Here is a 27,452-nt window from a genome sequence, read left to right as displayed (position 1 = left end):
CCGAGGGTTGCGATCCGTTGCTGGTCACGAAAAATGACAAAAAGGCAAAAAAAAAAAAAAAAGGCAAAAAAAAAGATGTTTTATTCTTTTTTTTTTTTTTGTCTTTTTCCGTGTCCGGCAACGGATCGCAACCCTCAGTGTTGCCCCCGCTCCTCGCTCAGCCAGTGAGCGGGAACCGGTCTGTATGTGGGATCCGAACCCTTGGGCGGGAGCGCCGCCGCGCTTCCCAAGCGGCGCACTATCCAGTGCGCCACCGGGCCGGCCAAGATGTTTTATTCTTAGTAGAGAGTTGGAAAGATTTTTATTTAATTTTTTAAAACTTAATTACTTGTTAGATGTACCTTTATAGATGAAACTTCATAGTCCCTTTTATAACACATGGCTCATGCTAGTTTCTGAAATCTTGATCACGTATTTAATTTTATATACTTCAAATCATCAAATTTTTTCAATAATTTGATTAAAAATACATGCAATATTTGATGTTACTTAAAGTTTTTTTGTGAATGTCGTTAAAAGTTTTTCTTTGTTAACATTTATTGGGATATTAATCAGTTTAGTTAAGTAATCTTAAAAATTTCAAAACCTTTGTAAATTTAAGTAATAAGCTTCATATATAAAAGAAGTGGGTGAACTGTTTTGTGGCTTTGTTTTTAGTAACCTATAATTTTTCATAAATAATGGTTAAATAAATGATAAATGATGAAATAAATTGATATACCTGTGTCAGTCTCTAGAATTGCACTTTGAAAATTAAGCCTTAAGTTTCATGAAACATTAATAAGTTAGTTACTTGTACTTATATAGCTCCTCCTCAGAGTGCTTTTGATTCCATCTTCCTTCTTAAGTATAACCTTTACAATTGGGTAATAAGGTAGTTAAGTTAAAGACTTTAAAACTTTCCCCCAAAAGAATGGAATAATATTAAAGAACTAAAAAATAATGTGTCAAATGGCTTAGGGTGTGTGGTGTGTGTGTGTGTGTGTGTGTGTGTGTGTGTGTGTGTGTGTGTGTGTGTGTGTTATTTCAAGGAAAGCTATTTTCTGTTTATATGATATAAGCTTATCATATAAACAGAATTTGTTAGATTTGTTAGATTCTTGAGTAGAACAGAAAAGGAAGAAAATATATAATTGCATGCCTTTTTTGTAGATATTTGGACATTACTTGTCTTAATTTAATTTTTAATTCACATAATAATAAAGAAGAGCCTGAGATATAGTCCTCTTGGCCATACATTTCTTGATATATTATGTGTCATTTTGGAGATTTACTTAGTGTGCCTACGAAAAATAGTATCTATTTTGATTTCTGACAATTAGAAGTTAACAGAAATAGTATTATTCCTGAAGTATTTGAGTGTATAAAATCAAAACTTTTTTTTAATTCTCAAAATTAAAACTGTGTCCAGACTTGACTATTATCTTTTTGGAAACCTTAGCAATTTTTAGCTTAGATACTGATCCACAGCTGCATTCAATGAAATATTAAGTATTATGAAAAACTTCATCTGAGCAACTTAAAGTTTTCCTTTCATCCTGTCAGAACAGTCATTTTGCCTTCTTTTTAAATTTAATACTTAAAATTTAATTTTATAAAGTTAAATATATTTTTTGAAACATTTTAAGGCCATGTGGTTTGTCACCGCAGGTTTATCAAGTAGAAGATGTATGTGAAGAAGAAATGCCAGAAGAGTCAGATGACTGTGTTCGGATGGATAGAACCCCACCACCACCCACTTTGTCTCCAGCAGCTATAACTGTAGGGAGAGGAGAAGATTTGACTTCTGAACATCCTTTGTTAGGTAAGGAAACACCAGCATTTAGGGGATTTCTCTATTCAGTGAATGTTTGTACACTCGTCCCTTGGTATCTATCAGGGATTGGTTCCAGACTGCCCTGTGGATGTCAAAATCCATGGATGTTCAAGTCCTTTATATAAAGTGGTGTAATATTTATTTGCATCTGATCTATACACATGCCCCTCTCATTTACTTTTAATCATCTCTAGATTACTTATAATAACTTATAAAATGCCCATACATCATTCATGTGGATTCAGCATTGTACTTGTGGTTGGTTGAATCCACGAATGCAAAACCCATGGATTTGGAGGGACGACTGTGATGGGAGACGTTATTTTTTCACTAGAGATGGTATTAAACTAATTTGTTATTGTAGTTGGTTGCAGCAAAAAATAGAATTCAAAAAAATTTTTTTTGATGAAGAACGATTACAACAAACCCTTGAACATCTGGGTTTGAACTGTGCAGATCCACGTATATGTGGATTTTTTTTTTCAATAAATATGTTGGAAAATATTTGGTTAGGTATGGTATGCATTCATTACGTAGCCTACCTAACAGTAGGCTATTAGTAGTTTAGTAGTTGAGTAGTGAGGCATTCCCCCCCACCCCCCATGGGGCTGCAGGGTACACAGAGAAATAGGTTATCTATGGATTTCTGACTGGTTGGGGGTTAGCACCCCTAACTCACATTCTTCAAGGGTCAACTGTAGTTTAGTAAAGAGTAAATAAGAGCTATTTGCCTTCTTGGAAAATTCTTTAGTAGCAGAGAAACGCAGTAGTTTATAAATTGTTCAATACCACCCAAATGAAAAATATGTCATTTCAGTCTTCTAATTTTTAGTGGTCTATACAGATGTGTTTCATATGCCCATTCAGATTCATGTGTTAAGCTACTTCTAGCTTAAAAATTAGAATAAATTGAAATTCTATGAAAAGATTTAAATTATACTTTTCAAAAATCACAGAGCATTCTAAGTCGTATCTGATATTCCTACAATTACTTGTGATCCAGACTAAGGAAATACTTTAAAAAGAGTTCTTTAACACTATACTACTGAAGTTAAGCCTCACTAATTCTCACAAGAGACATGGATTAAAAAAAATTCTTGAGCCTAAGCTTCAAATTCTAATTCATTACCTCAGTACTGCTTATGAGTCCAAGTGTATCTTCTGTATTCTTTTCCTCATAATATCAAGGTTACTGTGAACTCTAGGTATTTTACTAAAACATTAGTATAACCTATTGCCCAGTGTCTAGGTCCTAAAAAAGAGATGTTCCATATTATCTTTTAAAATTTATGACTATCTTATTTAGATGAGGTTTGTAAACTATACCTCACTGTTCAAATCTTTCCAGCTGCCTATTTTTGTATGGTTCAAGCTAAGGATAGTTTTAAAATTTTTGAATGGTTGGGGTCCACCCCGTGGTTCACTCAGAAAAGTGCGGTGCTGGGAGCGCAGTGGCACTGGGAGCGCAGTGGCGCTGGGAGCGCCATGGCCGCGGGTTCAGATCCTATATAGGTATGGCCGGTTCGCTCACTGGCTGAGTGCGGTGTGGATGACACCAAGCCAAGGGTTACGATCCCCTTACTGGTCACAAAAAATAAATAAATAAAATAAAATAAAATTTTTGAATGGTTGAAAAAAAATAAAGAGTAATAATTCATGTCGTGAAAATTATGCAAAATTGAAATTTCATTGCCATAAATAAAGTTTTGTGGAACATAACCATGCTCATTTGTTCAAATATTACCTATGGATACCTTTTGTGCTAATAACCACGAAGTTGAGTAGTTCCAGAGACTACATATTCCTTTACAGAAAGTTTGCTGATCCCTGATATAAATAATACTAATTTTGGTTCAGGCTTTGTTGTAAGTATTCTGTTCTATTGAATATCTCATGGCCCTCATGACCATTTTCAGTTAAGAAGAACCACTGTAATAGGTATGGAAACAAATTGTAATGGGACACCGACCCTGTCTGTTAGCAGAGCAACCCTTGACCTCTATATTCTTCAGCATTCCACATTCCCTTCCCTCCCCCCCTCCTCCCCTCTCCTCCCCTCTCCTCCCTCTCCTCCCCTTTCCTTCCCTCCCCTTCCCTCCCCTTCCCTCCCCTTTCCTTCCCTCCAGCTTTTATTCCCTTACTATTAATGTCAATCTCTGAAAAGCATAGAAGGGGAAAATTAATTTTCTTCTTTTTCCCCCTCCTGAAAAATAGAAAGTGTTTAGTCAATTAAATTACTTAAAATATTTAAGACAAGTTTAATATTATTGCCTTTGTTTATTCAAAATAATACCTCAAAAGGTAGATTTAAGAAGATCTAACTATAGTATCAAATCTTTGTGGTTTCTTTCTTTCCTTTTTTTTTTAAACAAAAGGTTATTCTGAAATATACAGCAGGCTCCAAGACAACACTTAACACTGGCTGTAGGTGGCAAGAGATGTTATGGCAGGGAATCTAGATGTTTAAATGGGAATGAAATCAAGGGTCACTATCACCTCAGGTACAAGGAACAGCTTGCTTTTTGCCGGATTTCTTAATTCCACCTGTGGGCGGGGGTGCGCCCTTGTGGCCTTCACTTTCAGTTCCTCGAGTTTCTTCCACTCCTCTTTTTGTTTCTGCTTGAAAGACTTCTTCATCCATCTCCTTGGCCTGCTTCTTGGGCTGTTTTAGGGGCTTCTTGTTGCCACCTTCACTGTCAGACATGGTGCCTGTCGCCCCTTCCCCACACCCTGCCACCAGAAACTGCCTGTGGTTTCTTTACACTGAAAGTGGATTTATGTTGCTGCAGATTTCCTGGAGTTTTGATTTAAAGGCAGAAATACAAGTTTAATTGTATACTAAATTTGCATTGTGACTGATTTAATTACAAACACATTCCTGATGGCACTCAAAGGAAATTTGAACATTTTTGAAATACTGGAACACAAGACTATCTTTACATTTTTTCCTCAGGAATATAGTCTGAGATCCTGCCAATTGCATCTCTTTGGCTAAATTATCTAAGTACAGTGTAGGCTTTTTGTATCTTCTTATAATTTACTTTGTACTTACCACTGTTCTATAGTATATGAGAGGGGAAAAAGCCTGGGTTGATTTTTTTTTTTTTAGAATAACTCTCATCAAAACATGAAATAACTGTAACTTGCAAAAATAGACTTGTTTCCATCCAGGATTCAGTTTTTATAAATCTGTAAAAATTCTTTAAAAGTAAAAAAGCATTCATGCAGAAAGGGAGAAGAACCTCATAGCTTTTCCTCAGAAAATGAGACTGTGACTAGACAGAGTAACCTGTGGCAAAGTCATATCAGTTAACAGGTTTTCTCTCACACTTGTTTTAAATCTACATGGTGTAATAATTGTGTTTCTGTTCTACTGTAAGACATCAATTTTTCTCATGTTTTTGATTTCAACAACTAATTATAAACTGGTAAATAATGGCTGTTGGCTTGTTCAAAAAGTCAGTAACTTACAGCTCTGTTTTTAACAAAACTTAGAAATAATAATATTGGCACATTTGTACATATAATCTAAAAATTAATTAGAACATACACCAAGTAGTATTTTCTGAACAAACCATATTATGCCTAATGCAGCTTTATATTTCTAAAGTAACAAAGTATGTATAAATCTGTAAGGCATATTAAAATTTTATTTTTTGTTTTAGTTTCCCATAGATTTATTTTTCACTTCCAATAGAAAAATGCCATTTAGCCTTACTTAAGAATTTTATATCTTTTATTCTTTGTCCTCTAGAAGTATATGTGAAGATTTGGCATGCGGGTAGGATTTTTGTGGCATTCCTCAGTTTGATAGTACATGTGTACAACTGTGTATTTATTCCCAGAAGTCATCAAATTTTACTGCTGATTTTACTTTTTTAGCTTATTACAGATTGTGTCACTTTAAACAGGTTTTCCAGTGCATTTTTATCTTGGTTGATTATTTGGTAGAACTAGGTTAATGTATGGCTATAGTAGTGCTGATAAAAGCTACATGATGATATTGATTATATTGGAGTTACTAATGGTGAACTGTTAGCATTTCCATTTCCGAGACTGTATAGATGGTTATTAACACTATTTTATTGGCTGAGTTTTCTATTCTTTAGTGATTCCTATTCTTTCTCCTCCACCTAATTGGACTATATTTTGAGCATATTTGATAGGTGGTGTCAATCGTTTTCATACTGATGATGGAGAGGAATTAATACAGCATTTAAGAGCATAGTCTCCAGAACCAAACTGTCTGGGTTAGGATCCCAGCTCTACTACTTATTTGCTGTGTGCCCTTAGGCAAATTATCTAATCTCTCACTGTCTTGGTTTCCTCATCTGTGAAACAGAGATAATAACAGTACCTACCCATAGGCTAGTTGTAAGGATTAAATGAGTTACAACATGTAAGGCATTGAACATAGTACCTGGTATATGAGTACTCAGTAAGTATTATTATTACCTTTAAACACGTGCTTTTTTTTCCCTGCAGACATCTGTACTCATTGATATTCCTAGATATAAGCCGGTTTCATCTTTCCACTTTAATACAGGCAGTAGAGGGTTGGTACTACTGAATGGGTAAAGTCTCCAGATTAGATATATCTTACTGTGGTTCTTAGAGTTTGAAGGGAGGAATCCAGTCCAACATTTTGCACTTGCCTGGTGCTACCGTGTTCCCCCAAATCAACATATACTGTGCCATTGAAGAATTAACAAAAAACAAAGAACATTTGTGTGAGTAGTTGGAGGAAAGTCTTACTGCTTAAAGTTAAATGTGATGACCTGTGTGACTCATTAATATTCCTACTTATTCTGTGGATTTCATGATCCTTTTTTATTTAACTTTTAAAATACTCCCCTGTCCTGCTCATACCATTTGGAATTTCATATCTGTATAGCTTAAAATATAAAAAACCAAAAAACCAAGCAACTATCTTAGTAATTATTCTTAAGTTGATATTCACAAACATTTTCATGTCTTATGGGACAGTTTTTTAAACCAAGGTTTGAATGATAACTTTGAGCAAGCTATTCTCTTCTTCTGTAAAGTGGAGATAATGGTAGTTTCTATCTCTTAAGGTAGTTTTGTAGATTGAATGAGATAATAAAATTCTTAGGATGGTTTTTGAAAGTATCAGATTTCATTGTTCATGTGTTTATTCTTGAATTATTTTTCATATTTGCCTGGGCAAAGTGCTAAAAATCAAAAAATTACTTTTTTTTTCCCCCCCCAGAGCAAGTGGAATTACCTGCTGTGGCATCAGTCAGTGCTTCAGTAATTAAATCCCCATCAGATCCCTCACATGTTTCTGTTCCTCCACCTCCACTCTTACTTCCAGCTGCTACCACAAGGAGTAATAGTACATCTATGTCCAGTAGCATTCCCAACATAGAAAACAAACCTCCACAGGCTATTGTTAAACCACAGATCTTGACCCATGTTATTGAAGGCTTTGTGATTCAGGAGGGACTGGAGCCATTTCCTGTAAGTAGCAAGCATGTTTCTGTGTGTTTTTTAAATTATTCACGTAACATTGTTTTTAAAATGCCCTATTATTGTTCTGTAATAAAAAGCTTGTAATTTTATTTTTAAAAAGCTGTTAATTTTTATCTAGAATTTATCTGTGTCCTTTGTATGTTTCCAAATATATTTCTAGAATTTTATGCTAGCAATTTAGATGTATAAATTAAGGAAAAATGAAAAAAAATTCAGATATGGGGGTACCAATTTTATAATTTTTAGAGAAAAGTAGTTAGAATTTTCCTCCAATGAAATAAACTTTACTGTTCTTTCTTTTTAAGGGGACTGAAATGACACCTCAAGTGTATTATTTTTAAAATAGCATTTTTAATTTGTGATACTTTGTGAGCTTTCACTTAAGTGCAGAAAATATTAACTTCCCAATGACCTAATACACCTTAATTTACCTAATTGATGGTTTATAATTAGTAAATAGATTTTCTCACTTTCCTAAATTTCAACTTTTAATCAGATTTTTAAAATGCTTTAAAATGGTCTCCTCAAAATGGAGGTGTTCTCATCACTACAGATCTTACAATTTGAGACTAGCTGTACATAATTTATGTGCTAATACCTAGAGATGAGTATTTTCCTTTGAAAATAAATCAAAGACGGGTAGACATAAAAAAGTGAAATATTTCTTTTGAAGGTCTTTGAATCATCTGAATTTTTAGATTCATGGGTGAAAATCTTGCAATGTGATAGTTGATTACCCAGTCAATTGCCTTTGTGTTGTTTCCTATGTATGTGTGTTAAACTTATATCTCCTATAAGAATTCCGATACAGTGGATGGAAGAACAGTCTTTCTTTTCTCCCTACTCAGATAAAATAGTATGTGTGACTAAAATTATTTGGATCCTGGCTCTGCCACATAATCACTGTGTAACCTTTGTCAGGTTGCTCATCCTTTCTGATCTTCATTTTGCTCATCTGGCAGATGGAGATGATACTTTGCTGTTAAGGTTGTTGTGCATAAATTATTCTGTGTAGTACCTGGCACTTAATGGCTATAGCTGTTATTACCTGTTATCACTAATAACAATTGTAACTTTTGTTTTTCAAATTAAGAGTAATACATGTTCTAAATTGATAATTTGGGAGATGTGCAGAACAGATAATCCCCAATAATACCTTAATGTGTATATTTATATATTTTTTTCATATAATCAAGATTATTATTGTATATACAGTTCTGCTTCTTTCACTTAGTAAATTTGAGCATTTGTTTATCCATATCATTAATAGTACTTTGGAAACATTTTGAAAGGTTACATAATATTCCAATTTATGGACAACCATAATTTATGTAATCCTTCCATTATTGGACATTTAGTTTCCCATTTTTTCACCAAATAGTTCTGAATGGAATGACTTTGTATATAAATCATTGTCCACATTTTTAATAATTTTCTTAGCATAAGTGGTATGCATAACTTAACCAAGTATACTGAACCTAAGTGAGCATTTTGTTGTTGATGATAATGTTTGAAGATTTTCCATTTCTTTTGTGATTACAGTGGATTAAGTTACTGAACTAGGAGTCAGACTTGAGTTCTAGTCCTGATTCTGCTTTTGTAAAGAAATCACCTAAGCACTTTGAATGTTATCTGTAACATTCTTATCTATAATAAAATACATACAATAATGGTCTATCTTGATTATGAACCCTACAAATAAAAAGCTTTGTGCGTGAAAAATCTCGAACATTGTAGGAAAAAAAATTATTAATTGAAGATACTGGCTAATCAAAATTTATTGCTGATCTTTTATTTGTGTTACATTCATATGGAAAACATGAAAGTTTCTGAAGGAAAAAATTAGTCACCACATAGAACTTGAGAGAGAATTGTTTGAGTAGAATTTTTAAAAATTAAAAAAAAACCCAAAACTCTTAAATATACTGATAGTTATTGCCTTTGTTTTTCAATATTGGCTAAGCTACCAAAATATTCATAGTGCAGGATAACTTGGTGATTAGTATTAATTCTGAGCATAAGGAATTTCTAAATTTTAAGACTTTTTTTTTTTTTTAAAGAACAACTTGCTTAACTTAGGACACTAGGTTCCATTTCACAGAGACTTTGAAGCAGCCATACTGCTGATGACTAGAAAGAAAGCATTTATGTCCAGATTGCCTAATCTTTTCTCAAGTAATAAAGCACTTCATGAATGGATCTGATCAATTGAACAGTAAATTATCACCGATAGTATTCATTTCAAGAGGTTTTTTAACTAAGTTATTTCTGAATGTCCTTTTAGAAATTATTTCATTTTATTCTCTCTCCCTTTTAAAGGTGAGTCGTTCATCTTTGCTAATAGAACAGCCTGTGAAAAAAAGGCCTCTTTTGGATAATCAAGTGATAAATTCTGTGTGTGTTCAGCCAGAGCTACAGAATAATACAAAGCATGCAGATAATTCATCTGACACAGAGATGGAAGACATGATTGCTGAAGGTTTGTGGATTTCACTTAAGAAACCCCTTTAACTCTGACTTTTACTTCAGGACATGAATTTTTATTCTTTCACAGTATTTTTTTTTTTCATACAATGCATTGTTTGACTAAAATAATGGGAAAGCTAATCAGATTCTTAGTGGCTAAATAACTGAAATAATGAGACATGCTAATTTGTACAATGTCACTTTGATTTTTGAAGGAGCTCGGGTGGGAAGACTTCCATCATATGTGAGAGAAAGTAATTCAGAATTTTAGCATCAAAACAATTCTGTTCCTTTTTTTAAACAGACGTAAATAACCAATGACTATTTTACTGAGCCTGCTTAAAAATTTAGAGCTTCTGTGTCTGGTTTTAGACTTTCCACATTCTGAGGTTTGCTATCTACTGGGTATTCCAGTTATATTAGGGATGTATTCTTCAACCAACTGTGATTACATTTGTTCAAAGAGGAAAATGTCACTAAATCTCCTTTATGTCAAAGAATCCTTTTTTGTAGACTTTATGGTAAAATGAATACTGTGTAGAAGTGAAAATGGTATACAAAATGACTGAAGGAAAAAAACATGAAAATGATATATTTTGTACCTTGAGTTTGCTATTTAAAATCAGCAAATTCCTGTACTGTTATTTTGGATGAGGTTCGTTCTGAGTTTCTGATTAAAAAAAAAACAAAACTAGGTATAGGAGCATCTTCGTGAGACTTCGTGAAACTATCCCTGATTTGTTCTGATCATGGCCCTGCAATTGATATAGTTCAGTTTAATGTAATAGCATTTAGTATAGTCAGGGCTCTAAAGTAGTGATTAATTAACATCTGTGTCTAAGTAATTATCTTCAATATAGGAGTAAATTTCATCTGAAATTATTTTGCAGGTATTTCTTGAGCCTGTACTATGTTCCTATAGACTTTGCTGAATTAAGCAAAATGGCATGCTTCCAAACAAAATAGATATTGTCTTTGCCCACAATTTTTGTATCTCTTAAAAGGATGGCACCTCTGACATTATTGGTACTTTATAAACTGTCATAATGTATTCATCACTGTTTTACTTATTATTTGAACAGCAGAAAGTTTAGTCGTGTAAAATTTGACTTTTACTGCTAACATACTGAATTCAGGTTTGTTTGTTTTAATTTTTAAAAATGTTAACCATGAAGAATTTCATACATACAATTAGAATTGTATAATAAATGTCCAGTCACCCAGACCCAACATTGTCATCCAATTTCAACATTATTTTGTCACACTAGCTTCATCTATCCCTTTCGTTTCCCTCCCTCCCGTCATTTCCGCCCCCCTTTCTTTCTATTTTAGGGAAAATCATCGTCCTTGTTTTATTTCACTGCTACACATATCAATGTGCATCTCTAAAAATATATACATTTTCTTATATAACTATAATTCCATATCACACATAATAGTAGTAATTCTTTAGAATGATCTAATACCTGGTCCATACTTAGGTCTCCCCAATTTTTAAAACATGTCCTTTAATAGTTATTTGGTTTGAATGGGGATCCAAACAAGGTCTACATTGTGCCTTTTGTTGTTATGAATTTACTTTTATTTAATTCCCAAATACTTGCTTTTATTTACACATACTATTTTATTTGAGAAAATTTCCCATTTGAGATGAAAAGTAGTAAAGATTAATTTCAGATATTGTTTTTCTTGCCTACGAGGGTACTTCAAAAAGTTCATGGGAATTAGGGAACTAGGGAATCTTCATAACAGAAAGATAACTAAAAGGCAACAAATGGTAAGTTTTTAATGAATTATATAGACAGTACGAATTTAGGATTTTAAAACTGGCTGAGATTATTCCCAGATTGGTGAGTTTCTTATAAAGATGAGATTGGACCTGGGTCTTGGATAATAATACCTAGATTTAACATAACAAACAGGAAGAACATTTCAGGTTAGAACATCATGAATAAATGCACATAGGATGTGTAAGTGCTTAGGTAACTTTAGGAGGGGGCAGTGAAGAGTAGAGGGTTGGACTAGAGGAGTAGTGGGAAGTAAGACTAGCAGACTCATTTTCTGGAGTTCCTTGCATATTAGACAAAGGAATTAGGAGTTATTAGGAGTTATTTTGCTGTTGAGGGGATGGTTACTGTAGATATTTAGGCAGGTGACATGAACAAAAGAGTAGTTTTGGGAATTTTGCTGGTTATCTGTAGGATGTATGTAGAGGCTTGGCATGTAATTGACACCCGTAGTCATGATGAGAAGAGTAAGGAAAGGACTGATGGGAGACAAGGCAAAGGGTAATTCAACAGGATAAGATACTAGAATAAGGAAAGGAGGATTTAAAGATAATTAGTAGAGAAATATTTCTATAAAATGTGCTAGAATTTTAAGTGCTTCATAATTTAATTTCCCAAGGTAATTTTATTTCATTGTTTCTGTTACTGTGTACTTCATTGTTTATGGGGAAGTACAATAGAATGAAATGGTGAGGCACTTATTTAGTGGCTTTGGTTTAAAACTTCATGGTAAGGATTATTCTTTTTTTAAAGGATAAACTATAGTTATATTTGGACTGGTTCTATAGCCAGAATCTCCAGCCACAAAATTGTGATCTATCAAAATATCTTATTGTCTTCCCCAGTAAATCATCACATTAGCCATGGTTTCTATCTCATTGCCTCTCTTTGCTGCCAATCCTTATGTGATTTCATGTCCTCAGGGAAATTAAATAGTAACTCCTCCTCACACAAAAAAATTGGGGGCCTGTATTTGTTAGGATATAGGTTTGGCTACTCTCATGGAGACCCAGAATAATGTTTGATTAAATAAGATACAAGTTTAATTTTCTCTGACATAGTCCAAAAGTCAGCAGTCCAGAGCTTACATGGTAGCTCCTTCGTGTTGGGCACCTAAGCTCTGGTGTCTGTGTCTCTGCCATCCCCAGAATGTTGCTCTTATTTCCAAGATGGCTGATCTTCATGATCACGTTCTAACCAATGAGATGGGGGAAAGGGCACCATCTGGAATTAGCGAGCATTTCTTTTCACATCCCGTTAGTCAGAAATCAGTCACATCTGGGGCAGAAACTAGTTTTCATTCTGGGTGGTGGTGTTCCTAGAGTTTTGTTACTAGGAGAAGAAAGTGAAATGTGGATGCTGGAGAATTATCAGCTGTTTCTGCCATAGAATCTCATTTTTATTACCAAAACAGCAGATTTTGAGTTCAGTTTGAACTCATTTGGCTCTGCAATTTTTTATTCACAAATGTGGAAAAGTAACCTTGGTAACATTACCAGATTTGTTAAAAATCTGACCGAACATTAGAATATGAATTTTTGGATCTGTTAATGTCCCTTACTTTATGAGAAATTTTTGTCAGGTTGTTAACCTTAAACCCCATCTCTTTGGTATTTATCCTCTCTCACCAGCAAAAATATTTCCTTCTCCTTAATAAGGCAGTCTGACCTATCACATGTTGTACAGTATGTTAATTAATTAAAAGAAAAAACCGTTGAAACAAAACTTTTAGTATAGCCTGTTTCTGGAACAACTTGAGGAATGGACTCTTCAGGGCTGGACTGGTGGCAGTGGTGGTTGAGTAAGAGGGGTTTTGTCTCCTGTACAGGCTTTTCAAGGTCACGTCAGGTTATAAGCATGACAGAGTAAAAACAGTACTCCTGGGAGTCATGACATCGGGTCCCAGGAATGTGTTGGTAGATGTTCAGACTAGGGCAGAGCTGTGTGAAGGCCATCCTTAGGTCATTGGAAGAAACAATTTTTATTTTGCTTGTTTTGAGACTATTTCTTCCTCATTGCTACTAAATTGATGACTTTTGCTTATGAAGGTAGTCCTGAGAATTTCCTTTAAATGGTTCATGATTTCATTAGTCAAGGTAATATATTTGGATGTCCCACCAATGTCAACTATTACTTCACAGTATGTTTTTCAGTAGTTTTTGCTACTTTCACTTGGTTTAGCACTTTTCCATCTGCTTCTCCCATAAAAGTGCGATAATGGGAGTGCCTGAGCTTACTGAGTATATGCCATCCATGTCTACATTTCATAGTCCCTATCTTCATCTTCACAAGTCTTTGTTAAGTTAGTAACATAGAGCACATACAGAGCTCACAGTTAAAAGCTTGTTAGTAGAGTGCATTTGTTGCATATTTGATATGACTTGGTACAGGAATTATGATGATGCAAGAAAATGGCAAAATAGGGTGGATTTAACAGGTTTTACAGAAGTATTTCTTGAGCACTTCTTACATGTCTTAGTACTCTTACCTCTTTTAGTGGAAAATAAGAAATGGAACTGTCGCTTTTTTATGCCTACAACCTGTTGAGCACTCATTTAATCACCACTTCAGTTCTTTGGGAGAAAGGTTTTTACAGATGAGAAAACTGTGGATTGTGAAGATAAAGTTTAAGATTAATCCTATAGGTGACTGCTACTGAGAACTTGAGGATGTAGGTTGGAAGTTTCTTTGGGTTCTGTGCTGTAGTCTGAAGAAAGTTAGGAATGTGGGCTTAGGAGAAAGACATTCTAACTCAATAGTGAATACCCTGACAAAAAGCATTAGCAGTTGGAAATTACAAAACTATTTGTGATTTTAAGACTAATCTAAATTATTTTTGTTTTAATATAACTGAAAAGAACTGTTTTATAATTAGATATATACATCTTTATACATTCAATCTACACTGAAGATCTTTGAGAGAGTTATTTTCCGTGCTCCTCTAAAATCAGACATATTAAAATTTCACCTTTTTGAAGTCATTCTCTCCAGTTAGAATTAGGTTCTTTGCTATACAAAAATACTTCAAAAAGTTCATGGAAAATAGAATTAAAAGATAATATGAATCTTTCGATGAAATTTTTGAAGTGCCCTGTATATCTCCACAGCACGGTGTACCAAAATTCATATCCCACACTCTGCTTTTTGAAAGTGTTGCTCCTGGAGGGTGGTGACTGTATATTATTCATCTTCATTTCTCTCACAGTGTTTATAAACTTGTTTGCATATTTTAGACATGGTGGATTCTTAGCAAAATTAACCTTTAAAAGCATTGTGCTCATTTATGTAGGAAAAAAACTCCATATAATTTGTATGTAGAAGCAAAAGGGAATTTTGGAGGTGATGGTATTGAAGGCTTTTGCCCTGCCAAAGTGACCATGAATTGAAAAGCTGAAGGATATTGTATTCAACCAGAGTAGAGGCCAAAAAAAATTTGCCACGATTAAATTTTTGGAATTTTTTTCCTTTGTTTCCTTCTTTTTTAGAGACGTTAGAAGAAATGGACAATGAGTTGCTCAAGTGTGAATTCTGTGGGAAAATGGGATATGCTAATGAATTTTTGCGGTCAAAACGGTTCTGCACTATGTCATGTGCCAAAAGGTATTTCTATGTTTTTGAATTTCCTAAAGGACATACCAGCAGCCACTGCAACAAAATGCAAAACCCTTGTATAGTATATCACTAGTCAAACCTAGATATCATAATACAGATGAATAATATAGATAGGCTGAATATTATTAGAAAATATTATTAGAAAAGTATTATTATTTAGTTATTAGATGTTTTTCTGTGAAAACTACATATTCATAACACTTACAGTCAGTTCTACAAAATAATCTAGTATTGAATTAGCAGTCTCCTGGTGATAAGAATATGTTTAGGACAATCCCTCCTATGGAATTATCAAGATATTATAGAATACTAGTTCTTAAGGTATCAAAACAATATTTATCAACTAATTGTTTTATCAATATTGGATTTAATTTGTTTTGTTTTAAAGTGTTCTTGTTTGTTTGAAGCATGTCCTATTTTAGGTTTCTAAGTGGGACAGCTATAGCCTAAGTTCCCCACATTGTTAACATTACCATAGTAAAGTATCTTTTTTCTAAATTATTATTTTCAATACTAATTATTAGAGGTAAATAGTATTAATAGCAAAAGAAATGTTTATTCTCCATTAATTTTATAATTCCCAAATTTGCTTTACATTAAAAAAAACCCACTCTGATTCTGATAACAAATCCTAATGGTATAGATATTTACTACAAAAGTTGAAGTGTAGGGCTGGCCCAGTGGTGCACTGGAGAGTGCGCCGCTTGGGAGTGTGGCGGCGCTCCCGCCGAGGGTTCGGATCCCATGTGGAGACCGGTTCCCGCTCACTGGCTGAGCGTGGTGTGGGCGCAACACCGAGGGTTGCGATCCCGTTGCCAGTCCCTGGCATAGGTGCGACACCGAGGGTTGCGATCCCGTTACCGGTCAGTAAAAAAAAAAGACAAAAAGGAAAAGAAAAAAAAAAAAAAGTTGAAGTGTATGCACAAGTTGATTATTTTGAAATTTGTTCTCTGTTCAAAAAGAGATTTTTAAGATCTTAAATGTTTATATCCAGGGAATATCTTACTTGAACATTTTATTTTGTATGTATACCGCCAAAATGTACTTAGTGAAACTTAAGTTAAATCAGTATTAGAAGTATTTTCCTCCAAAAATGGGTTCATTGTTTCAGTTGTCAATCTGTGTCTCAAGACCCATAATCAAATTATGTAATTCATGTTTTAACTTGTATTTTCTCATCTGCATATATCACAAGAACGAACAGTGGCTAAAAACTCTGAAAACTTGGGCAAAGACTGCCTTTCAAAATATTTTAAATTAATTGGAATTTATTTTTGTAATTTTCTTATAAGAGTTTTGAAAATTAATTATAGAAGCAGTTTCATGTGTGTAAAAAAAGACTATATATATGTTTTCTCATCCTTTCCATAACTTTTCAGAAATTTTTTTCTTAGATTATTTCCTCTCACTGTTCTTTCTAGGGAAGGGTTGGCAAACTTGTCCAGGCCAAGTCCTCCCTGCCACTTATTTTTTGTATGACCCCTGAGCCAGTTTTTAAATTTTTATGTGGTTGGAAAAAAAAAAACAAAAGAATATTTTTTGACACATAGAAATTATGTGAAATTAAAATTTCATTAATACTGAAAGTTTTATTGGAACATAGCCATGCTTATTCATTTTTCTACAGCTGCTTTCATGCTGCACTGGCAGGGCTGAGTATATGTGACAAAGACTCATATGGCCTACAAAAACTGAAATATTTACTATCTGTCCCTAAATAGAAAAAGTTTGCTAGCCCTTGTTCTAGGACTTTGGAACTCATTAAATGGCATTAGGACTCTTTTAAGGTGTGATCATCCCTTCTGAGAGTCTGTGTTCAAAATTTTAGACAGTCTGTTTTGATAAAAGTAGTATTTTAGCCAATCTTAAAGAAGTATGTATTTCTGAATTTCCTGGATAGTGGGAGCAATGAATTCCCTGGGGAACTTTGAAATCTCAACATTACATTTTCACTCTTTGAGTTCAGTAATATTTGAAAAATCTTTTACTAGCTGTTTTTGAAATCCTCCCCCTACTCTATTAACCTCGTTTTATTCATCTCTCTTCAGAAATTATTACTTGGGAAAATAACAGTTTAAATAATAAACAGCTAATAGTTACTGTGTAACTTTTTCTCCTGGAACCTTGAATATTTTTGCTGCTGTAAAAATTGGGTATTTTCTGTATTTTGCAGAAAGTTTCCCACTATCATGCCGTAATCAGAAGAAAATACCAATATCTTGTTATAGGTGTTCAGTATTGTATTGAGAGATAAGATATACACAGAGGCTTTTTTTTGACCTTTAGCATAAGTAAATCTATTGAACTATATGGTGTACTTTATAAAGTGTTACAATCTTTAATGAAGTAAAATACTACTTACTGATTCAATTGCACTTTAAAGTCATAATTGAATACTAAATGGAGTGTCCCTTGTATCATTTAATATTTTTTCTTACTTGAATTTCTTAGGTACAATGTTAGCTGTTCTAAAAAATTTGCACTTAGTCGTTGGAATCGTAAGCCTGATAATCAAAGTCTTGGGCATCGTGGCCGTCGTCCAAGTGGCCCTGATGGGGCAGCAAGAGAACATATCCTTAGGCAGGTCTGTAGAAACTTTGCTTCAATGTATAATACCCTTTTCAGAAATGCAAGGAAAGTGCAGTGCTGTATTTTACTTGTACTACATTTTCCAGCTTCCAATTACTTATCCATCTGCAGAAGAAGACTTGGCTTCTCATGAAGATTCTGTGCCATCTGCTATGACAACTCGTCTGCGCAGGCAGAGTGAGCGAGAAAGAGAACGTGAGCTTCGGGATGTGAGAATTAGGAAAATGCCTGAGAACAGTGACTTACTACCAGTTGCACAAACAGAGCCATCTATATGGACAGTTGATGATGTGTGGGCCTTCATTCATTCTTTACCTGGTATGTAATTTACCACTTTGGCCTTAATATTTTTCTTGTGCATTCACAGACAGGAATGATGTTAGATCCATCCTCACCTTTTGCACGAAAGGGCTAGAGAAGTACTGTGTATGTGTATAAATTAAATGGCATTTGCTATTGAAATGTGATCTCTTTCCTCTTGCTTATTCCCTCAGCACAACTGGGTATTTTCTCATACCCCCCAAGTCGATAAAAACTGACTAGTCCTGCTTCTGCTGTGACACCTCAGCCGGTGAAGATATTAAAGGTGCTCTCTTCTCTTCAGTCTGATTTCTCTCGAGAGGTCAGTAGAGAGATTGAGTCAGACACTTCTTCCCTTCTGCTCTTCTATTTTTCTATTCTATTTCCTCCTTATTTCCTAAATTAACCTTTTAAAAATTGAAATAAGAGAGACTATATATATATATATATATATATATTTTTTTTTTTTTTTTACATTTTTGGAAGCTAATCAAAACCTTTTAGAATATGGTAAAATTTTGGTTTCTTTTTTAAAAATCAAGCTGGTTCTTTTAAAGGAAGCTGCATTCTTTTTGATTCTTTTCAATAAATAAACATCAAGATCCCTTCTGAAATTTTACTTTTCAATTAGCTGAAATTCAGTTATGATAATTATTCTAATATTGAGGGTAACTTTCCTATTTATGTTTTCCTGTTCTAACTCTCATTTTGATACTCTTCCCATCAAACTTAAGTCCCTGTCTTTTTTCTTTTATGAACAATCCACTTTCCACTTTCTCCAAGGGGCTGGCTCCTAAAGACACTATACCTTTGTTCATGATGAGACCCACAATGGTTACATTTGTTAAGACAATATATTTTTTCAAGTCAGCAAATCTTTTCACTTTGACCTTATGAATATGGAAAATGAGAATAAAAAAAAAATTGTTCCCTTTTGGTTTTATTGTGAATTAATGTCATTTCTCTTGAGATAAGCTTTTCAGAAGAATATATCCCATTTGAATTTGTCTACCAGACTTATATAAACTAAGCTAATTAATTATCGTTGGTAATTAATCTTTCTATGAAGGTGACCAAAGTTTCAGAAGCACTGTAACAGCTAATGTGCTGTGCAAGAAAATATATTCAGAAATACCGGTTTTTAAAAAAAATCTGTGAGCCATTTTACCTCATATACATAACTCTATGAAATTTTATTAAATTATTTTATCAACAGCTTGTTTTAGAAATGCTAAATAAATTTTTATAAAAGGTATGGTCACTTTTAAAGAAAGATAATGGTTTAAAATGGGTATACTTTCCTCATGGGAAGATTTTTAAGTCTAAAAATCTAAGAAAACTTAGGTCCAAGTTAATTGCTGACCATGTGGGTTTAGAATCTGGTTTAAATGTGATATATTAGAGTATGGTGAGTCTTCACAGGTCGTGGTTTTAGTATTTAATGAAATAAATTTTAGTTTTTAGACCAGTATGGCTATCTTGAGAATTAACATTGGAGTCTTTACTGATCACCTGGGGCTGGACTTTGATTCTGTCATCTTCAGTAGTAGTCTCAGTCTTCCAAGTGAAGCTTCTGTGATTGTGAGCCTGATTTCTCATTTAGGGAAATTATTTCTTTTCCTTTGGGGAGGAGAGTTAGGTGTATATCTGGAGGAAAATAGTTGCTCAAATAATTAACAAATAATAAACCCTGCTGATTCTTCTATCACTTAATTTTTTTTTTTTTTTTCTTTTTAGGGCTGATTTTCCCCAGCATCCATTTGCCATGTGGCTAGTCTTGACTACTAACATTCTTGCTTCATTTGAGTTAAAAATAGACAAACAGAAAAACACAACATTTTGCTCATAACTTGAGATGCTTGTTGAGTTTATCTAGACACTTAATTTTGTTGCCAGTTTAGTGATTACAGATCCCTAAAGGGAGACTGCTTTATAAATTGGAATTGCTTGGTACTGTTTTAGAGTCTGCTTAATATAACTCTTTTCCTTTACTGATGAAATGGGAGTATTTCCAAACTGCTTTTGACAGGCCAAATAATAAGCTTATTTGTGTGATCAGTATATTGCCTTTCTTAAGGTTTCTCTCTGAATAATGCTTGTAGCTTAAGGTAAATCTCATACCAGAAAAGGCCGTATCTTCCTTTCTTTCAGCTCATTCAGGGCTGTTTTTTTTCCATGAGTAGTCTACTCTCAAGCTTTTCTCATTGAATGAAGAAGCTTGTAAATTTTGTACTCTTTTGTATTTTGTTTCTTTCCAGTTGAGGACAGGCTTCCTTCCCTCTTTAATCAGAGCACCTATATTTACTCCTACAGTTTTCTCTTCTCTATCTTGTTAAACATCCTGTTGGGACTATGTTAGAGAGCATAAGCAGTACACCAAAATCTCAGAGCTGTTACCAGAGTGAAAAATTATCTTAGAATTTTTTGTGTGTTAAAAAATTCTCTACAGAAACAGTTCTTATTTTCAGTTAACTACAGTTTATCCTCCTTAACTCTTCCTTGATGTAATAAACTGCCTTTTGCAAAGACAAGTTTATTCTGTATTTACTGATCTGGGAGTCCACAATGGATTTGGTTTCTCTGTAGGTATATCAAGTAGGAATCATTTTTTAAAATGTGACGATTGGTTTTTGTAATACCAGTATTGGGACTTGTTTATTGTGTACTATTGAGTGGTAAGTGATATCTTCTCACCAGCCTTACTGAGGTCAGTTTTTGTGCAGGTGTTTTCCCTCGTGCATAGGTCCATGCCCATCCTTAGAGCTGCACTGCACTTGCTTCTGGTGAGGTGCAGCTAGCTGAGCTGACTGGTTGCCTCAGTGGATGTGGGTTTTGTACACATCCCTGGGCTGTAGCCATTTTACAGAAATAGATGTTAGTGTCAGAAACTCACAGAACTTTAGCTCAGTATACCTAAAGGTTTCTTTCAAGATTTGTTTTTCTCTTAATGAGTTTCTGGAAGCATACTTGCTTCAGTTTTTTTTTCTTTTTCTTTTTTAAGTTACTCTTTTTCTCATTTCTGTACTAATGTAACTACACTTTTTTGTGGTTGGCTTAAGAAAGTTGCAATCTAAAATTCTGAAGATAGGTTTAGACTGTGGTGTTCTAACACCAACGTGAAGGGTTCAGATCTCCTTACCTGCCAGCTTCCAAAAAAAAAAAAAAAATTTCTATTCCTATTTGATCATGCTTTTTTCCAAAACACTTTTTGTTCTTTATTTTTTTGCTAATACATTTACTGTCTACCTACCAGAAGACATTTGAAGAGGAATCTCACAATACAGAGGAACAAGAACATGCTATATATTTTCCTCATGGAGAACTCCTTGTTTCTATTCCCAAATGTAGCTCTTATGGTCCTCATTACTTCTTATTGCTCCTGTTTTCTCAATCTGAGTAAGTCCCACCCTATCTTTCTCTCTCTTCTTTTCTTTCCTGTGTTCTTGTAAATAAGACTGAAGAGAGAAGAACAGTTCTTTCATAAAAAGAAGGATGAAGTCACAACTAGATGCAAGATTAGTCAGTTTTGTCTGCCCAGTTCTGTTGAGAGCTACCTCTGGGAAAAGAAAAGGAGCTTTTCTATGGTGAGTAATAATACCATTTCAGCTATATAGTTTCTTTTATATGGTAAATGGGCAAAAACATAAAAACATTGTAAAGGGTAATGAAATGTCAAGTTTTTTTTTTTTTTTTTTTTTTGTCTTTTATCAATGAAATGTCAAGTTTTAAAAGTCTGAGACATTATTAAAATAGAGAAATTGAAAAGCTGGCTGCTACATAGGAAATAGTAAAGATATAGTTAACAGAGGACATGGGAAAAGAATCAAGAGAAAAGGTGGCCACACAGCTAAACACAGGAAAAAGTGTTTGTACTATGTTACTCTTACGGATTACTCTCCGTAGCAGATCATATTTTTGTTCATTGTTTATTCACTCATTCAGTCCTTCACTTACTCATAAATGTAGGTGTGCTGGGGTTATAAGAGAAACATCATTATCTTATATAAACAAGAGGATTATACATTTGCAATAGAAAGGATAATCATTCTAGCAAAATTGTGGTATCCAAAAGTGTAATGTAACCATTTCCATTTTTCATTATCTTTTTCTCTGTGTTTTCCCTTAGAATGCTGATTTGAATAAAATTGAAAGACTTTAAGCTGTTAGTTTTTATTCTTAAATTCATTTTTGTAATTTACTGTCTCTTATAAGGAAGCTTCCATATTTTTGCATTCTCTCCTCTCTTGGCTCCTTAATTCATTACCAGAATTAATTACTGGAATTCATTACCGGAATTACTGGTTTCCTTTACCCTTAATGCGGAATTTAAATTGAGTAACCTGGATGTTCAGAATTTGCTAGACAGTTAAATTGTTTGAGGTTCAGGTAGGTAATTAGTATTACCTGCTAAAACACCTGGTTTATATTGAGCACTAAAATATTGGTTATTTGGCAGGAGATTAACCAGCAGGCTCATTAATTTCAATGAGAATTTGTTTTCTTATCAAAAGTGGAGATGAGTCCAGTGATATTAAGATTTGGAGTTGAAATTACAAGTCGAGCAGTGTAATACATTTTAGCAGCATTACAACAGATTGATACTACAATCGAGGGATTTGTAACATTTATAACCTTTCATTTTATTCTTCTGTACCTTTATGTGAAGGATATGTGGTACAAAGATAAGTTCATGAGATATAATAAGTAGTTAATCTAGACCTGTTATATGTATGGCATGCTTTGAGGCAATACCATAGTCCTTTTTCTGAAGGAAATGTTATATCCTACATGGATCACTTTGTACATTTTTATCTCCTACTAATTATTTCTATCATATTATTTTAGAGCAAGAATTCCAAGTAAATTGCTTTACCTGGATTTTGAATTAATTCTTATTTTCAGATTGCCAGCAAATATGCTGTTCTTCAAGGGTGAACCCAAGACTACAATAAATAAATTTCATTTGTTTCTCAGCCTGTATTTCAGATTCTCAGACACAGTGAGACCATAACTGTGACTATAAGGAGTAATATCTAATTGTTGTGTATTTAATTCTAACTTCCTTTCTCCGATCAAATTCCAGGCTGCCAAGATATTGCAGATGAGTTCAGAGCACAGGAGATTGATGGACAGGCCCTTCTCTTGCTAAAAGAAGACCATCTCATGAGTGCAATGAATATCAAGCTAGGCCCAGCCCTAAAGATCTGTGCACGCATCAACTCTCTGAAGGAATCCTAACAGGAACATGAGGCTCTAATATAACAGCAGTTTTACTCTTCTCAAACAGACTTGTAAGGTAAAGATCTAAGTTGGCCTAGAGCGTTACACTTATTATGATGGATAGCCAAGCACATTGGGATCTTCACATCAGATGCTGGTATTTCTTCTACAGATATAATAATTCATTGTACATTTTCATAATTAGCCAACATTGGTGAAATTAACTTTACATACAACATTGAAAGATCTGTTATAGAGGGCCATAATATTTTTCAAAGAAAAGCATTATACTAGATAATTTTTTTAAAGGTGATGTTTATCATTAATATAAAGAATCCTTTTAAGAGTAATTTAATGATTTACATTTTTCTTCTTTTGATTTGGTTTTCTTATACATTTTTCTACCCTATTAGTTTTCTAAAGGTTGTCATAAGAGATATGTTATGGAATAATTTAGGAGTCCAGTGATGGAATCATATGTAATGAAATAGTGTGCATTTTAAAAAACATGTCTTTTGACAAATGTTTTTTCTGTAAAAAAGGATTGCATTCTAGCATGAATAATACTGAACTGGAAGTCAGAAGAGTTGGTTTCTGTTTTAGGCTTGACCAAGAATTTGGTTTGACTGAGAAAGTTAGTTTTCCTCTCAGTTTTTGTATGTTTAGAACAGTGGTTCTCAATGGAGGTCAGTTTTGCTCCCCATTGCACATTTGGCAACATCTAGAGACATTTTGGTTGTCACAGCTTGGGCTTGGGTTTGGAAGAGGGTTGCTACTGGTATCTCTAGTAGGTGGAGGACAGAGATGTTGCTAAATATTCTACAATGCACATTAATGCTAAATATCCTCCACCACAAGGAATTATCTGGTCCAAAACATCACTAGTGCCAAGGTTGAGAAACCTGATATATGAGTGATTAAATGTTACTTTTTTCATCCAAAGGGATATTTTTAAAAGATGGGCATAATAAGGAATACATATACAATGGAAGTATTATTCAGTTAGCATTAATGTTCTGCTGAAGTATTTTTTCCAGTTTTATGCATAATAGAAAAGGAAAAAATTGTCCTATAAAATAAGGACTAGCATACAAATAATTTGATTTTCAGAAAATACTGATTCATATTGTCTTTCATATCTCTGTGTTCCTCTGCACTGATGAAGGCATAATATGATTATACCTATGAACCAGTGCACAACCTTTTCTGGCAAGGAAATAGTTGATAGTGGATATGTGGTTGCTCTTTGGATTTTTTCTAATGTTAAACATGCTGGGTCTAGCTAGAATGCACATTCCTTTTTCCCTTTTACTAAACCCTTGCATGCTTCCTGCAAAGCACTTACCAGGTGGTTTCTCTTGGATGATCAGATCTACTTGTGTATATATATATATATATATATATATGTTTTAGGGAAAAAAATTTTAAAGCAAAATTTTTCACTGAACAGTTAGTGTTCTATAAAATTATGACATCAAAACAAAATTCGTTTGTTGGAGCCCTAAAACTTTATGGTCCTGGACAGCAAAGATTTTATTTGAGATCATGAATGTTTTTTTCTTTAATTTTATATCTTTACCACATGATTGAGATATTTTAATAATTGAAGGAACATACACGGATATTCAGTAAGTGGCAAAAAAGTCCGTGAGTTTCAGTCATTTTCACTGCTCTTTTCAAAAAGATTGTGTTGAGCTAGTAGAAGACTGAAGATGTCCCTAAAGGCATCACAGATATTTATCTTTTGGCTTTGTGTACATTAGAGAATGTTGATTATTTTTATACAAAAATACAGCGGGTAATTTTTTTAATCTTTAGATGCCTCTTGTTTGAATGTATGCTTTGTAAGATCCTTCGTGTAGTAATGTTTTAAAACAAGATGTTTACTGATAGTTATGTGTAGGGTTAGAATGTGTGATATAATGGAAGGCTCATGTTCCAGACCTACAATAGCTTGTAGTCTACGTTACATATTTCTTTATATCACATTTTTAATTATTGGGTTAAAGTTTCAAGGAAAGGTATGTACTCTATAATCAATTTTCTTGTACTATCAGTTAATCACTGTGACAGGTGTCATATGCTTTGACTTTTCCACTCTTCTTGCAGTTTCAGAACACAAATATAGACTAAGCATTAGTAAAAGATGTCCCACTTTATGAGGGAGGAAGGTGCAAAGGAAAATCTCCCTGCAAATTAAAACTTTATAATAGATAATCCACAATTAATATAAAATAGACTATTCAGGGATAAACTCCCCTAGCAATAAAGATTACCTCTCATAACTATATCATCTTTGGCCTTTAAGGAGTTTACTTTGAACTGTATCGTAGGTTCTCCCTTTATTAATCTCTTTCCTAAGTCATTCTGTACTTAATCCAAACTCCTGTGCTAGTACTGTCTTAAGTATCCAGGAGGGGCTTACAAGGGCTTACAAGAGTGGTTTCTATTGGAGAATGCCTTCTCTAATCTTAAATCTTATAAGCTTAAAACTAGTCCATATCTTCTGTTGGACTGACTCAAAACGTACCCAGAAAATACACTTGCTTTTTTCAAGTAAGTTTTATTTAGAAGTGGCTCATTTGCTGTCAACTGGTAGTTCTCCTGTTGATGCAGCTATTTCTTTCTAGATGACTTAATCATCTTAATTTGAAAGCATCAATTATATAATGAATATATATAACACTGGGTGTCCACCTCTCTCCTTAGCTTTAAGCACAGTTTCAGGTAGGGAAGAGTGTGATTTTTTTCATTTCATTTTGTATTATCAATTGTTTTAGGATTTTGATTGGGGAGAGGGAGTGACAAGCAGAAAGAAACCTGGGAGATTCTTCCTATTTTTGCTACTTAAGTTTGCATTTTCTGACTTCTTTAAGCTGTTGCACTCTTTTCCTGTTGGGGGAAAAAAACCTGTTAAGTTTGAAATTTTATTTGCTTTAAGCTTTGTGTTCCTAGGAAAGTAAACAAACTTGAGAGAGCTGGCTTGTAAAAATTATTTTTATATGATATTAATATTCATCAAGCCTTGTGTAAGCATGTGTAAGACACAGCTATGCAGCTTTGATATGATAAATACAGTATCAGACAGAGTGCTGTCCCAAAACCTGTCACTTTTTTAATGGCATGATGATACTTTTAATTTGCTATGGAATCCTCTAAACAGAACATTTGTTTAGTCCTGGTTTAAGGTTGTCACCTAGGAGTAGAGAAAGTGGAATGGAAGGAATGAAATGTTAGTGAAAAAGCTTGAGAATGCAAAGAGGCAGCAAGGAGACCTGCCATTTTTGTGAGTTTAGCCTACAACACTGCACAAATTTCTGCACTTTTGAAGTATTCTACCTAGTTTAAAATAGAAATTCTTTTGGTTTTGTTTTTTTTTTTAGGTATCCCACTCTTATTTTTGTTTCTCAGTATGTTGAAATATTTAGAACTGTATGAAACAAGCATTATTGTGACTATGCCTTTGAATAATTTTTGGTATAGCTAATCTTCATACAGCAAGTGCAAAATTATAGTCAGACATCTATTCACAAATACAGGTCTTAGATTGAAATCTGTCGTAGTGCTCTGTCTCTCACTGGCTTGTTCAATTAAATGTCCTAAAGCCTATTATTGCCATTTGTGGGGTTTTGGTACCACAGTGGCACAAGTATGGTAGGGAGGCAATATACATGAATAGTCTGAGTCTATATACCTGTATTGCATGTGTATAAACAATTTTGAAAAAATAAACTGTTATAGATGTATGTGAATGATGCTGACCTCACAGTGGATGAAATACCTGACTGGACACACAGAACGTTTTAAAAATATATTTTCAACTAGAACAGCCTGCTTATATGTTGTGGTTTGAAGACTCTCACCCTTGGTGAATAGTGGAAACGCATGCTGCTTACTGACATTGAGCATTAGCTAATGGCATGAAAGGGGTACCTTGCTACATCCCCTAAAGTCTCCTCCAGCCCTAAGAAAATGGCATGAAAATTTTCTTCTTAGACCTTTGCCTGAAAATTCTTAGAGAGGATTTTGTACTGAGGCTAATTTTAGGAAGAGAGGCAGCTGGGGCAGGACTTTGTAATTCCTAACAGTGAAACCTTTGGGCAGCGGTACTGGCCCATCTACGCAAACTTTGCTCAGTCTGTTTCTTGTGCACCACGTATGTAACTAGC

At 33.9% G+C, this 27,452-nt stretch overlaps 1 protein-coding gene across 4 annotated transcripts in view; it reads left to right on the top strand.

Annotated features, from left to right (window-relative positions):
* PHC3 (polyhomeotic homolog 3 (Drosophila)) overlaps positions 1–23,633 on the top strand; it is a 62,644-nt gene extending 39,011 nt beyond the window's left edge. For 2 of the 4 annotated variants that reach the window (XM_008576147.1, XM_008576146.1), the window contains 6 exons: positions 1,651–1,804; positions 7,047–7,297; positions 9,629–9,788; positions 15,048–15,162; positions 17,626–17,758; positions 17,875–18,007. In XM_008576147.1, the coding sequence (XP_008574369.1) occupies positions 1,651–1,804; positions 7,047–7,297; positions 9,629–9,788; positions 15,048–15,162; positions 17,626–17,758; positions 17,875–17,919 (858 nt within the window). In that variant the 3' untranslated portion in view covers positions 17,920–18,007. Of the gene's footprint in view, positions 1–1,650; positions 1,805–7,046; positions 7,298–9,628; positions 9,789–15,047; positions 15,163–17,625; positions 17,759–17,849; positions 18,082–18,257; positions 18,340–23,146 lie in introns of those variants that run through there. The other 2 variants (XM_008576144.1, XM_008576145.1) reach the window with 2 other exon arrangements.
* The last annotated feature ends 3,819 nt before the right edge of the window (positions 23,634–27,452 follow it).

The sequence above is a fragment of the Galeopterus variegatus genome, unplaced genomic scaffold (assembly GCF_000696425.1).
Source record: "Galeopterus variegatus unplaced genomic scaffold, G_variegatus-3.0.2 Scaffold1299, whole genome shotgun sequence".
Lineage (NCBI taxonomy): Eukaryota > Metazoa > Chordata > Mammalia > Dermoptera > Cynocephalidae > Galeopterus > Galeopterus variegatus.
Note: the sequence above shows the minus strand (reverse complement) of the source record. Positions and strands in the feature narration are given on the sequence as shown.